The 15928-nt window shown below is 42.6% G+C and overlaps 1 protein-coding gene across 3 annotated transcripts in view; it reads left to right on the plus strand.

Moving 5' to 3' along the window:
* Positions 1–15928, plus strand: part of greb1l (GREB1 like retinoic acid receptor coactivator) — a 236655-nt gene that overhangs the window by 199625 nt on the left and 21102 nt on the right. For all 3 annotated transcript variants that reach the window (XM_080194295.1, XM_080194294.1, XM_080194296.1), the window contains 5 exons: positions 3870–3972; positions 4857–5012; positions 7368–7510; positions 9485–9646; positions 14203–14407. In XM_080194295.1, the coding sequence (XP_080050421.1) occupies positions 3870–3972; positions 4857–5012; positions 7368–7510; positions 9485–9646; positions 14203–14407 (769 nt within the window). The remainder of the gene's footprint in view (positions 1–3869; positions 3973–4856; positions 5013–7367; positions 7511–9484; positions 9647–14202; positions 14408–15928) is intronic.

Raw genomic sequence — 15928 nt, forward strand, 5'->3', positions numbered from 1 at the left:
TTCAGTAACAAATCATAAAAGCACTTCATTTTTATTAACGAAACCCAAAGATTTTTTTATTTCCTTTTTTCTGTCAACAGGATTTGGACATTCTTCATTTTGGTTTTTATTTATTCTTTCATGGGGTGTGGGTGTCACTGGCTCGGCCAGCATTTATTGACCATCACTAATTGCCTTTGAGAAAATGGTGGTGAGCTGCCTTTCTGAACCACTGCAGTCCATACAGTGCAAGTATATCCACAGTGCTGTTCGGCAGAGATCTCTAGGATCTTGACCCAGTGACGGTGAAGGAATGGTGATATAGTTGCAAATTAGGATGGTGTGGGGCTTGGAGGCAAACTGCTTTTGGTGGCATTCCCAAGCATCTCCTGTACTTGTCCTTCGAGACGAGAAGATTGGGGTTTTGGAAGATGCTGTTGAAGGATCCTTGGTGAGTTGCTGCAGTGCATCTTGTAGATGGTACACTGTGCTCCACAGATGGTACACAGCTCCATCACATGTGATGGAGGGAGTGAATGTTGAAAGTGGTGGATGAAATACCAACCAAGTGGGCTGCTTTGTCTTAGATGGTAATAAGCTTTTTGTGTGTTGTTGGATGTGCACTCATCCAGGCAAGTGCAGAGCATTCCATCACACTCTTGACTTGTGCCCCATAGATGGTGGATAGGCTTTGGGGAGACAGGAGTTGAGTTACTTGCTGCAGAATTCCCAGATTCTGATCTGTTCTTGTAGCACAGTATCTATATTTCTAGTCTAGTTCAGTTTACCCGTAAGATGTTGACAGCAGAGAATTCATTACAATTGAATATCAAAGGAAGATGGTTGGATTCTCCCTTGTTGGAGTTGGCTATTGCCTGCTACTTGTGTGTTGTGAATGTTACTTGCCACCTATCAGCCCAAGCCTGAATGTTGCTTAATTCTTGTTGCACATGAATATGGATTGATTCAGTATCTGAAGTTGCCAATGATGCAATTATCAGTAACATCCCCAGTTCAGTTTATTGAATAGAGGCACTGGTGGGCTTTCTTAACTATAGTGTCAGCATAGAGGGACCAGGACAGGTTGTTGGTGATCTGGGGCACCTAGAAAAATGAAGCTCTCGACCATTTCCATTTTGGCCCGTTGATGTAGACAGGGGCATGTCTTCTACTACGCTTGCTGAACTCGATGACTATCCCCTTCATTTTGCTGACATTGAGAGAGAGATTATTGTCATTGCACAAGTTCACCAGATTCTCTATCTCTTTTCTGTACTATGTCTCATCATTGTTCAGGTTCGACTCACTACGGTGGTGTCATCAGCAAACTTGAAGAACGAGTTGGAGGGGAATTTGGCCACATAGTCATAGGTGCATAAGGAGTATAGTAAGGGGCTGAGGACACAGCCTTGTGGGGCACCAGTGTTGAGGATGGTTGTGGAGGAAGTGTTGTTGCCTATCCATGCTGATTGCGGTTTGTGGGTTAGGAAGTATAGGATCCAGTCATGGAAGGAGGAGCCGAGCCACAGGCCACAGAGTTTGGAGATGAGTTTTGTAGGAATAATGCTTTTGATCAATTAATAGCAATCTGACATAGGAGTTTTTGTTATCTAGATGTTCCAAGGTTGAGTGTGGGACCAGGGAGATGCTGTAGATCTGTTGCAGCATTAGGGGGAACTGCATTGGATCCACGCAATCTGGGACACTGGAATTGATTTGTGATGGATATCAGAACCACCATATGATCGTGATTAAGGCACGCTGCCTGACTTTTCTTTGGTACCAGGATGATGGTTGTCTTCTTGAAGCAGATAGGGACCTCAGATTGGTGTAAAGAGAGGTTAAAGATGTCTGCGAATGCCTCCGCCAGCTGATCTGCACAGGACCTGATTGCTCATTCAGGACCCCGTCAGGCCAGTTGCTTTCCGTGGACTGACTTTTGAAAAGGCTGCTTTGATGTCTGCAATGGTGACCTTGGATAGAGGCTTCCGGGGCGGAGACATGGTCTCTTGCCCAAAATGGGCATAGAATCTGTTGACCTCATTGGGGAGGGGTGCGTTGGTGTCAGCACCAATGCATCCCTTTCGGCTGAGCTCAATGCATTCTATGCCCATTTTACATGCCTTCATCTTGTAGACTATTATGTATTGCAGACCTTGCCATAGTCAGTGGGACCCCTGTGGCTAGCCTGAGATTCTAGCTTTGTCCGGTACTGGCTTTTGACATCTTTGATGGATCTCCATACATCATATCTGGTTTTCCTGTATGGGTCAGAGTTGCCTGACCTGAATGCCTCAGACTTGGACTTGCGCAAGCAGTGGATACCCCTGTTCATCCATGGTTACAGGCTGGGAAACACAAGGATTTGCTTCTTTGACACACAGCCTTCTACACATTTTCTAATGAAGTTACTTACTGTAGTGGTATACCTGATGAGGTTGGTTTCTGTGTTTGTAAATATTAACTCGAAGCAATCCCATCGGAGATCATCCAATTCCTCAAATCAGCATTGCATGACTTTTAACAGATTCTCCCGTTTCAGTTTTTGCTTGTAAGCAAATGCAGGAGCACAGCCTCATGGTCTGATTTGCTAAAGCGTGGGTGGGCAATAGAGTGGTAGGTATGTTTGATATTTGTGTAACAATGGTTGGGCTTCTGGTGGAACAGGAGTCATGTCGGTGGTATCTTGAGCTTGGCCTGATTGAAGTCTGTGGCCACGATGGAAGTTTCATTTCAAGACTACTTGTGGTGGTGTATATTTCATCCAGGGTGGTCTTTGCATTACATGGAGTAGGATGGAAGCTGCTGCCAGGATAATAGAAGGTGAATGCTTGTGCAAGGTAGTAGAGGCAGCATTTTATCATCAGGTATTCCAGATCCAGGAAGCAGAAACTCACCAGTGTTGACACATCTAGGCACCAAGAGGTGCTGATTAAAAAATAAACTGCACCTCTCCTAGCCTTGGCTGAGGCTGCCAGTCTGGCTTTAAGTTCATTCAGCTTGTTTTCCAGCGATTGGACATTTGCTAGGTGTCCAATGAGACTCTTTACAATTTGGCTTAAACAAGGCAAGCCTCAGGGTCCTGGAGCTGAGCATCTGTAAAAGAGCCCATTCATCCACAGGTGCAAAGTTTTTGTTGAAGGCTAGGTCTCTACTGGAGGACAGACCTGAGTTTGAGCTCCTGGAAGTGAATTGGGTCTCATCTTGGGAGCCTTATGTGGAGGAGGAATGATACTGAAGAAGGATGGAACTGGCCTAGTTGAGCAGAGGCTAGAAGGTCCAACATGGGCATGATCTGAAGCGGGACCAGGTACTGGGGTTGGTCACCAGGGGCCAGTGTGTCACAGCTCCATGTCTTGTCTCATCGCATACCACTCTCACCACAACCACCTGTCTGAAAGGCAGATGTGTAGGGAGTACTGCAGGATGGCCAGTGGCTCCTTGTACTGGGAAGGAAACCAATAGCTCTACAAATCACTCCAGTATTGAACCTCTACTCCAGGAACCCTATGGTGGAGCTGGTAAAATCCGGACCCAAGTTGTTGGTGAATCATGGAAGTTTATATGTTATTTACTGACTGTTTGTGCCCTGTTACTTCCAAGGAGGAATAGAAATTAATCATAACATTACACTTGTTTAGTATCATCCATACCCTGGTTATTTTATTGATAAAGTCAGTTTTGAGTCTGTAACATACCCACTTCTGTTTGGCAGCAGTCTACAAAAAAAAAACATACAACTTAAACTGGAAGTTCAATTTTTTCAAATGCTGCCATTGCCTTTATTTTGCCAGCTTTAGAAATTCCTCAGCATTGGAAATTTCAATACCGTTTATTCTTCAGATTTGTTGGTGGTCCTGGAAAGATTTAATTAGAATTTTGTTTTACAGGTTGGGAAGACAGGTGCATACTTACAATTCCTTCGTATTCTTTTTCGTATGCTAATAAGACTTCTAGAGGTTGATGTATACAACGAAGAGGAAATTAATGAGGGTAGGTGCTGTTGATACTTTGGTAAGTATAAGGTTTATGTAGTGTTACATTTTCTTTAGCTCTTGCGTGATTTTTAGACCTAGCTGTGATTATTCTTCATACTTAAGGAATATTCTGATTTATCTATGTAATGTAGCTACCTTTACATGATGGAACATACTTATGAAGCATGCTTCCAACCGCTCTAATGCTTAGTGTAAAACACAGCAGTGTCACATAAAGGTTTTAAAAACATTGCACCCAGTTAAGTTTGTGAGATTTGCTTCATTACAGAATTGAATCAGAATGACAATAAAAAACTTCTATATTGACTCTTTTAGTAAGCTTCCAAACCTTACTGGTATATACCACCTGTTCTCAGATGATAAGATGTAAAACCATTCTAGATAGTTGAAAGGATGTAGAGACTAGAAAGCAGGATAGCTGGTAGTTATTCGTTTGTGACGCTGAGCACCATTCATTCTCCCCGAGATTGACGTAACATTGTATTCCTTCACCCTACACACATTATGAAATGCACAATTTGGTAATATAGTGGAACAATGGTTAGCATTGCTGCCTCGCAGTGCCAGGGACCTAGGTTCGATTCCCGGTTTGGGTCACTGTGCGTGTGGAGTCTGCACGTTCCTGCCGTGTCTTTGTGGATTTCCTCTGGGTGCTCCAGTTTCCTCCTACAGTCTGATAGATGTGCTGGTTAGGTGCATTGGCCATGCTAAATTCTCCCTCAATGTACCCGAACAGGCGCCGGAGTGTAGCGACCAGGGGATTTTCACAGTAACTTCTTCGCGATGTTAATGTAAACCTACTTGTGACAAATAAATAAACTGTAACCTTTAATAAATAATAAAAGTTTTGTGAACTAAACTTTGAACATTTTGTTTCAGAGATGAAGGAGACAAATGAGCACGTGCAGGGAATCAATGCACAGTGGCCTGACATTGAACTCTTCAGCAAAATGATCTTTGACCTCACAGTGCACGATCCAAAGTATCGCAACATAAGTGCTGTATACTCAGACAAGCTGCCAAAGGTTAAGCTAGGTCAGCAGAACTTATTTTTACATAATACTGCAACTGCTTGAAATAATGCGTTTATTGTGGCAACATGGAAATAAGAATTAATTTGTATCTTCTTAAATTAAGATTCTTCAAAGGTGCAATTCATAGAACCATGAACTAGTACAACACATGAGAACATCTGGCCCATTGGATCTGTGCTAATTCTTTCGAAGTACCATCCAATTAGTCAAGGTCACTGTTTTTTACCCCATACTCCTGCGATTCCTTTCTCCATCAAGTATTTATCCAATTTCTTTCTGAAGGTAGCAATTAAATCTGTGTCCACCACCCTATCAGGCAGTGCATTCCAAATCCTAATCGATTTGTGCATAATATCATGCCACCTCTGGTCTGGCTCTTTGACCAATCATCATAAATCTGTGCTCTCTCATTATCAACTCTTGAGCAATAGAAAGCATCTCTTTATTTACACCGGCACGGTAGAACAGTGGTTAGCACTGCTGCTTCACAGCTCCAGGGACCTGGGTTCGATTCCCAGCTTGGGTCGCTGTCTGTGGGGAGTTTGCACATTCTCCTCGTGCCTGCATGGGATTTCTCCGGGTGCTCTGGTTTCCTCCCACAGTCCAAAGATGTGCAGGTTAGGTTGATTGGCCATGCTAAAAAAGAATTGCCCTTAGTGTCCTGAGATGCGTAGGTTAGAACATAAGAAATAGGAGCAGGAGTAGGCCAACTAGCCCTTCGAGCCTGCCCCGCCATTCAATAAGATCATGGCTGATCTGTCGTGGCTCAGTTCCACATTCCCGCCCTCTCCCCATAACCCTTAATCCCCTCTCTCATCAAAAACCCATCAACCCGCGTCTTAGAAATATTTAGCGAGGCAGCCTCCACCACTTCAACAGGCAGAGAATTCCAGAGATTCACCGCCCTTTGAGTGAAGAAGTTCCTCCTCAACTCTGTTCTAAACCGCCCCCCCTTTATCTTGAGGCTATGCCCCCTGGTCCTACTATCCTTTCTGAGCGGGAAGAGTCTCTCCACCTTTATCCTATCCATTCCATTCATCATCTTATACGTCTCAATGAGATCTCCCCTCATTCTTCTAAACTCTAACGAGTACAAGCCTAATCTATTCAGCCTCTCCTCATAGCTCAACCCCCTCAACTCCAGAATCAGCCTAGTAAACCTCCTCTGCACTCCCTCCAAGGCTAAAATATCCTTGCGCAAGTAGGCGCCCAAAACTGCACACAGTACTCCAGCTGCGGCCCCACCAATGCCCTATACAGCCGCAGCAAGACCTCCCTACTTTTATATTCAATCCCCCTCGCGATGAAAGCCAGCATCCCATTCGCCTTCCTGACCACCTGCTGCACCTGCAAGGGTTTTTGCAACTCATGCACAAGGACCCCGAGGTCCCTCTGCACCGTCGCCTGCTGCAGTTTTTCTCCACGTAAGTAATAATCCTTCCTACCATTATTCCTACCAAAGTGGACCACCTCGCACTTACCAACATTAGTGGGTAAATGTGTAGGGATATGGGGGTGGCGCCTGGGTGGGATTGTGGTTAGTACAGACTCGATGGGCCAAATGGCCTCTTTCTACACTGTAGGGTTTCTATGATAAACCATTCATGATCTATCATATCTCTTAGCCTTTGATGGGGATTTTCACAGTAACTTGATTGCAATGTTAACGTAAGCCTACATGTGATACTAATAAATAAACTACACTAAACTAAAATATCCAAACAAGACCAACTTGACTTTTCCAATCTATGCATATGATTGTGTTCCCTCATCTGTGGAAACAGTCTCTAAATTGCTTCGGTTTTATCTCCCATGCCTTCATATTCTCCCTGGATGGTGCCCGGAATTGCATCAGTACTCCAGCTAGAGCCAAACTAATGCTCCGTATAGGTTTAGCACAATTTAATGGCTTGGTTAAATGAGAATGATTCAGGTATAGAAGCCTGATAATGCATGGAAGAGATGTTTCTGACATTGAACATTGGGAAATGTGTGACATTACTGGTGGGGGAGGGGAACACTTGTTTATTGGCATGAAACACAATTTGGTCACCTTGTGAGATTTTCTGCTCCAGTCGCCGAACCTACCCAATGAAAGCAGGAACAGAAAATCCCAACCTTCAACTCATGCAAAAATAAATGTATCACCAGCTTCTTTGAAATAGTGCACAGAGGAATGTTTTATTAGTTGTGCCTCCTGGTTCACCTATTTTGAAGTCCAGTTTAGTAAAAATGGTGATGCTATATTTGTTCATCAAGATATATAAATCCTTGCTGTCACATGTAAGTTTTTTTTGTGAATTATTTTTAGTTTCTGTATGTTGTAGCTGATAATGAGAAGTTCTGTATTTTCCAGAAAGTGCGGAAGAACGCAGTCCAAATGAGGGATCGGCAAAACGAGAGACAGTCTCTATTATGCTAACTAAGTATGCTGCATACAACACATTTCATCATTGTGAGCACTGCCATCATTACATCGACTTCAACCCTGCCACACAGGTCAGAATTGGATCTGGGTATTTTAGTTGCTTTAAACATGGTAGGCCAGTTTTCTGCATGCTTAATGAAAGTTTCATTTACCCATTTATCATAATGTTACTTTCCTCATTTAATTTAATTTAATAAAATATGTATATTTTCTTCCCTCTTTTAAGTTAGTGAACATACAGAGCAGAACTTATTCTCCATCATTCAGCTTGACCAACTGTTGATACGACTTTACTTATGTCACTGCATAAACCACTCATTGAAATCTCGCAAGAGTCACACAGGTTACCTCACCATTCATTCCTCTTTATGAATGAACTCATTTGCCTCCATTCAGTAACTTCCTTATCATAAACTTCGCCAATAACTTGTGTGATTTTAAAAAGCACCTGCTTAGTGTAACGTGCAATTTAAGCGCATGGACAACACAAAGGATAAAAAAAAAGTTCCTTTTTACCACCAGCATCAAAGCTATATAAAATCTCAAGGGAAAGCTTAACTTCAAGGAACAAACTATTTGCAAAGAATTTTTTTTTGTTTATTCATTCATGGGAGTAGGTGTTGGCTAGACTAGCAATTATTGCCCGTTCCTAATTGCTATCAAGAAGGTGGTGGTGCACAGTTTTCCTGAACCACTGTGGTCCACATGTTGTAGGAACATCTCTAGTGCTGTTAGGAAGTGAGCTCCAGGATATTGGCCCAGCCACCGATACTCCAGATTGCTGCGCAATTCATAACCTCAGCTCCTCAACACGGTGACTCACCAGTCTTGAACTGCTGCTCCAGCTCCTGGCTGTAGTCTTGCTGTCCTCTCTCCCCACAAATCTTCTCAAATTCAGGAGTGCTGCCAATCAGTCTGACTAGGTCTCCATTTCCTTTTCTATAGCTCTTTAGGCACCTCAGGGACTTTTCAAGACCTATTCATGACCTTGGCTCCTGCCACATTACCACTCACAAGTTGTAGACTTGTCCTTGCTGCTGTTTCCTTTGTCTCATGGCATCTGATTCCACCCCTCAACCAACAACACTGCTCCCTGCAGGGAGGGGCCTACAGTGGTCGACCATTTCCCTTGCTCAGTGCTCTCAGGTGGATCACCACCTTTTGCAGAAGACCCTGCTACACAAGCAAAAATAAGTGCAAGGTTATAAAGGTGTTATAAAATGTACCATGGATCCTGGATAATAACTACCATATATTTGCCTTTCCAACAGATATAACACCATCACAATTCTGTATTGAGCAGCCACCACAGGTTGCCAAACGAAGAGGAAAATGCAGCTGCTCACACACCATACATCATCTTCTGTTGAATGAAATGCTTATCAGGCTACGATCACTCACAATGCAGCAACTGTTTTGGTGTCTTGGTCTCCCTATTGAATGTAGCTCTGGTTGGGTCCCTCAATTAATCGGGACATCACACTGTGTAGTTGTGAACCTATTGTGCAATTGCCAGAAGGTGCATTATTGACCACCAGAACTTTCGGTCTTCCCTTTGCTCATCAGCTATGAAGATCCTCCATAAGGTCATTCAAAGGTCCTTATGATTATGATTGACCAGTCCCACTTGGTTTTTCATGTTTATTCCTGTCAAATTTGCTGGTACAATGCATTGTAAGATTTACGCTAGTGTTAATTGAACATGTCCATTGAGCTATGATTTGCATCCACTTGCTCTCCAACTACCCCATTAGTTAACAATTTAATTTACTGCTCGCTTTCTACCTGTACAACTCAAGCCTACTCTTTTCATTATAGTTACCTGCATTAGTCACTTATATATTTTTTAAACTTCTTTTTAATTCTAATGTTCCTTTTTTATCATTTTCTAAAATTTAGTCATAGTTCATCACATATTATTTAGTGCAAATGACTGGTGTGTTTATGAATGAGTTCACTGCAATGGTACCTAGGGTTACCAATTTCATAACTCTATGTACAAACTTCATTGGTGAGATTGAATCCATGATTTAATTATGTTTCAGGTGTCTGATTCTACGCTACATGCATTTACATTTTCTTCCTCCATGTTGGGAGAGGAAGTGCAACTTCATTTTATTATCCCCAAGTCAAAGGAGCAGCATTTTGTCTTCAGCCAGCAGGGTAAACATCTGGAAAGTATGCGTCTGCCTCTTGTCACAGATAAGGTTAGCAACCTTAAGAGCACCTTATAAACTTTACTTTGAGCTGAAGTTATTTTGATAACAGGTTGAAAACATTGCTGTTGTGAAGGAAAGAAAAGCACTTCCATATAGATAGCGCCTTCCTTTACTTTGGAACGCCCCAAAGCACTTTTTAGCCAATTGAGTAATATTGAAGTGTGGCCTTTGCTTTAATACAGGGAACTGCTACAGCCAGTTTGAACATGGTAAGATCCCATAAACAGAAATGTGATAATAGCCAGATGATTTACTATTGTGAAGTTTGAGAGATAAATATTGACCAGAAATCTCTTCAGCTCTTTGGATAGAACCAAGCCAGTTTTTATGTCCACTTAAGAGGATAGAATAAGGCCTTGGTTTAATGAGCCATGCAAAAGGATGACACCTTTGACAGTACAGCTCTCTTTCAGTGCTGCATCAAAGTTTCAGTCTGGATTATGTTCTGAGGTCTCTAGATTGAGCTTGATGCTACAACTTGCTAACTAAGAGGTGAGAATCCTTACAACTGAATTAAGACTGACATCTAAAATTAAACAAAATAACTATTTGTAGTTTGAGGGAGTCTGATCAAGATTTAGTAAAAATATCACATGAAAGTAAATAAGAGAGGGGATTAAGGGTTATGGGGAGAGGGCGGGAATGTGGAACTGAGCCAAGACAGATCAGCCATGATCTTATTGAACGGCGGGGCAGGCTCGAAGGGCTAGTTGGCCTACTCCTGCTCCTATTTCTTATGTTCTTATGTTCTTAAGATTAAGATGATGGGTGAGATTTTCCAGCCTCCCAGTTGCTTGTTTCCTGGCAGAGGGAGACAGTGTGCTGTTCATTCCTGATGGGATTCTCTGGTTCCATAAGAACATAAGAAATAGGAGCAGAAGTAGGCCATCTAGCCCTTCGAGCCTGCCCCGCCATTCAATAAGATCATGGCTGATCTGTCGCTGCTCAGTTCCACTTTCCCACTTTCTCCCCATAACCCTTAATCCCCTCTCTTATCAAAAACCCATCAACCCGCGTCTTAAAAATATTTAGCGAGGCAGCCTCCACCACTTCAACGGGCAGAGAATTCCAGAGATTCACCACCCTTTGAGTGAAGAAGTTCCTCCTCAACTCCGTTCTAAACCGCCCCCCTTTTATCTTGAGGCTGTGCCCCCTAGTCCTACTGTCTTTTTTCAGCGGGAAGAGTCTCTCCACCTCTATCCTATCCATCCCATTCATCATCTTATACGTCTCAATGAGATCTCCCCTCATTCTTCTAAACTCTAACGAGTACAAGCCCAGTTTATTCAGCCTCTCCTCGTAGCTCAACCCCCTCAACTCCGGTATCAGCCTAGTAAACCTCCTCTGCACTCCCTCCAAGGCCAAAATATCTTTGCGCAGGTGCGGCGCCCAAAACTGCACACAGTACTCCAGCTGCGGCCTCACCAATGCCCTATACAGCTGCAGCAAGACCTCCCTACTTTTATATTCAATCCCCCTCGCTATGAAGGCCAGCATCCCATTCGCCTTCCTGACCACCTGCTGCACCTGCAAGCTGGGTTTTTGCGACTCATGCACAAGGACCATCGCTGTCAATGGGATTTCCCATTGATGTTATCTCATGCCACCAAGAAACCCATGGGTGGGGATGGGCTGTTGGTGGGACTGGAGAATCCCACCATCGTGAACGGTCGGAAAATTCCTGCTTATATCTTTTTACATTAGTTTAATAATCTTTCATTATTTTAAATAAATAGACCAGATTCCTTTGTCACATTTTCTTAAGCACATAAGAACTAGGAGCAGGAGTAGGCCATCTGGCCTCTTGGGTCTGCTCCGTCATTCAATAAGATCATGACTGATCTTTTTGTGGACTCAGCTCTATTTACCCGCATGCTCACCATAACCCTTAATTCCTTTACTGATCAAAAATTTATCTATCCTGCCTTAAAAACATTCAATGAGGTAGCTTCAACTGCTTCACTGGGCAGGGAATTTCACAGATTCACAGGCGAAGAAGTTCCTCCTAAACAGTCCTAAATCTGCTCCCTCTTATTTTGAGGCCATACCCCTTAGTTCTAGTTTCATCTGCCAGTAGAAACAATTTCCCTGCTTCTTTCTTATCTATTCCCTTCATAATCTTATATGTTTCTACAAGAAAATTTCAATGAGTGTAGTCTCAGTCCACTCAGTCTCTCCTCACAAGCCAACCATCTCAACTCCGGAACCAATCAAGTGAATCTCCTCTGTACCCCCTGACAGTGTTTGCCTTCTCAAGTAAGGAGACCAAAACTTTACACAGTACTCCTGGTGTGGCCTCACCAGCACCTTATACAGCTGCAACATAACTTCCTTGTTTTTAAACTCCATCCCTTTAGCAATGAAGGACAAAATTCCATTTGCCTTCTTAATTACCTGCTGCATCAGCAAATCAACTTTTTGTGATTCATGCACATTCTAAATGACCTACCCCATATCCTGAGATCATGACCCCAGTTCTAGACTCCCCAGGCAGGGGGAACATCATCCCCGTATCCTGTCTGTCCAGCCATGTCAGAATTTTATTTGTTTCAGTGAAATCCACTCTTATTCTTCTAAACTTCAGTGAATACAATCTAGTCAACCCAATCTTTCTTCATTCAATTCTAAGAAGACAGTTTTGTGAAATTAGAAGTCAGTTTTTATATTGCAATACAGTTTCTATCACTATACTTTGAATTCTTTCTGATCCATCCATGTCCTTTTTAAGTTAAGGAGCATGAAGATTGAACAGTATTCTAAATTTAGCGTTATGTAGCATTAAACTTGCACATTTGAATTTGGTTTGTAATCCCATTACTTGGATTTGTTGTCATATTTTGACACCCACTGCACATTGATCCTTTTAGTGAGTGTTTTTTAAAAGTGGTTATTTGTTATGATTGAAGCATGTACAATTGTTCTAAATGCTGAAGACAAATAAATAATGGCTTATTATTTAAACCTCAGGAGATGTCTTACCAGACTGATTCCTCGGATGGTAGGATTGCCAAATGAAGAGAGATTGGGTTGACTAGACCTGTATTCACTGAAGTTTAGAAGAATAAGAGTGGATTTCATTGAAACAAATACAATTCTGACAGGGTTGGACAGACTGGATGCAGGGATGATGTTCCCCCCTACCTGGGGAGTCTAGAACCAGGGTCACAATCTCAGGATACAGGGTAGGCTATTTAGAATGGACAGATTTCTAGACACTACAGGCATAAGGGCTATAGGAGAGAGCGAGAGCATTGAGATAGAGCATCAGTCATGATCACATTGAATGGCAGAGGGAATGGGTCAAATGGCCGACTCTTGCTCCTATTTTCTTTGTCTCTTATATTGTTTTTCCTAATGTATACTTTTTGGCACTTTGTTCAACCTGCAGTCAACTGCCCCAGGTTTGGTATAAAATCACATTGCATGGAGAATATGGACTGAAAGGTAAATCTTATCATTGAGCTTGAGAAAAAGATGAGCGGTTTAACTCCCAAAAAAAAGAGATTACATTCAAGTAGGATATAAAAAAATCTCAAACCTGAACCTAAACCACCCAGTTACCAGCTCATTCACTTCTGGTTTTAACTGAAGTAAAATTGAGATTGGGCAACCAACCTGCTCGCAGGAGGCAGGTATTTAACCATTATAATATGACAACATGCCTCAGTATGCTCCTCCATTTTAGATTTAACTCTGGCCAACTGAATTTCTTGGGCCTCAGAAAAACTGGCAGCCAAAGGAAGGCAAGGACTGCTGGATCCAGCATGTAAGTGCTTTTATAGCACTGCTTGTGGGTCAGGTGGAGTAGGAGTGTTTCCCCCAGCCAACCAAGCAAACCTGTTTTTCATTTTCCTCTCTCCCCTGCTGTTTGGAATCCACCCTGGTAATTGGACCTCAACCACTAACCTAAATGATCTGATCTCCATCAAAACCAGAATGTACCCTGAAGCTGCCCATCCTGATCTCCTGTTGCCCCCGTGATCAATCTCTCCCTCTTCTGTGCTCCCTGGCTGCAGCTTCCAATCCCCCTACGTTGCGGGTCCTCATTCTGGTCTCCCCTGAACTGACCCCCACTACAATACACCTTCCAGTCTCCCACGACACTGGCCTCAGATCTTCCTGGCCTGGCCTCTGGTCCGTGTCCCTCTAGCCTTTCCCTCCTGTTTCCTCTTTCGCTGAAGCCTGGTGCAGAGACCTATCTCACCAACAACCAGTCAGCCTGTCCATGGCTGGCTGTTTCCTGGAAATGGAGACAAGAAATATGACCAGTTCCTTCCACTACATTTGGCAACAGCTAAGAGGACTCCATTCCAATGGATTCCCTGAACACTAAACAGCTTCCTCTCTGGATATTAGGGCCAAAGTAATTGGTGTGTCAGAAAAATATCAATGTTGTCTATAAATTGTCTTATTAAATGTGAACAACTTGCCGATTTCAATACAGAATATTAGTAAGTTTATATTATGCATGAACTCTTCTGTTGTACTGCTTACACGACAGAATTACAATTTTTAGCATTGTTTCTGATCATTTGTTTTGGCAGAATCCAAAATCAGTGAAGAGCCCTATCTTTACACCTACTACAGGACGACATGAGCACGGGCTTCTGAACCTCTACCATGCAATAGAGGGTGCCAACCACCTTCACATCCTTGTCGTTAAAGAGTTTGAAATGCCCCTCTATCGGAAATACTGGCCCAACCATATTATGTTGGTATTGCCAGGCATGTTCAATGATGCAGGGGTGGGTAAGTAAACTCTGTGTTATGTTTTCTGCTTATGTTGTTTGAGCAGTAGATGTTACACAAGATTACTGAATGACAAGCACTGCGTAACTTGGGAGTAATTTTGCACATGTTGGTTTCTATGCAATTTCATTTATATATTTCCCTCATTGAAATTGGACTCTTAGCTATCAAAGTAGACAAATATTCCGTGTGTGTATGTTTATGGGAGATTTTATTCACTCATGTAAATTTTCTATTAAAGCTAAGGGTTGAATTTTCCTCCCCCAAAGAATTTATGGTAAACCACCATTACCAAATGTGTTACGAGATATCTAAATATGAAATATTTATCATATTTCTGCATTCAGCATGTAAATCAAATAATTGTTAATTTGTTAATTCTCTATATACTTCAGGATGATCCACTGCTAAATTTGAAAGGATGGTAAAGGTAGTGCTCCTTTGAGAGCTTTTTGTTTGCAAAACCTACATGAATCTCCCCTATTAGCTGTGAGGAGAAGTTGGATAAACTTGGTTTGTTCTCACTAGAAAGGAAGAGGTTGAGGGGGTGACCTGATAGAGGTTTACAAGGTTATGAGTAGCATGGACAGAGTGGATAGTCAGATGTTCTTTCCTAGGATAGAAAAATCAAATATGAGGGGACAAAGGTTTGAGAGGTGCGTGGGGAAAAGTTTAGAGGAGATGCGCGAGGCAAGTTTTTTTACACAGAGGGTGATGAACGTCTAGAATGCATTGCCCGGGAACCTGGTTTGAGCAGGTACGATAGTGGCATTTAAGGGGCAACTAAACGAATATATAAATAGGATGGGAATGGAAGGATACGGACTCAATTAGTGCATACGGTTTAGTTTGGGTAGGCATCATGATCGGTGCAGGCTTGGAGGGCCAAAGGGCTTGTTCCTGTGCTGTACTTTTCTGTGTTCTTTGTTGTTCTATTGCCTCCATTTTTTTTACCAACAGTGGCAATATCTCACTGCTGCTCCCGTCAAAAGAAATTCAATTGTATTGTTTCTCGTGGTTGGTTTCAGTTTTGCAAGCAGCAGCATCTTTTGTTGTGATGTTGTGCCCATCCTCATAGGTCATTCGTGTTTTTGTTATCTTTCTAATTGCAAAATCTCAGGAGCCTATACTGCTCATCTTGACCTTTTTTGAGAAAGTGTGGGGGAAAACTAAGTAATGGAAAACAAAAATTCCCCAGAGATATGATGACAGTAAATAGTGAGCCTTCAGATTTGCCAGCTAAATGCAAGAAGTAGCACAGACAGCCTTGTCTGATAGGCCATGGGGACACTGTATATGATTTCAGAATCAAACCTGTATTGGAGGATAAGTTGAGGGAGGATTAATCTCACTCCAAAGGCTGCATATTGGGGCAGGGCAGAGATTGGGTCTGTTTTCAGGTCTCAAATCGTCCCTGGGTGGTTGGGAGGGGTTGGGGTGGAGTGGGGGAAAGCTGTCACTCATTGGAATTTTCATGATGTGCCCCCTTAGTTGGTATGGAGACAGGTTCTGAATCCAATT

The sequence above is a fragment of the Carcharhinus amblyrhynchos genome, chromosome 8, assembly GCF_965287045.1.
Source record: "Carcharhinus amblyrhynchos chromosome 8, sCarAmb.v2.hapA, whole genome shotgun sequence".
NCBI classification, from domain to species: Eukaryota; Metazoa; Chordata; class Chondrichthyes; order Carcharhiniformes; family Carcharhinidae; genus Carcharhinus; species Carcharhinus amblyrhynchos.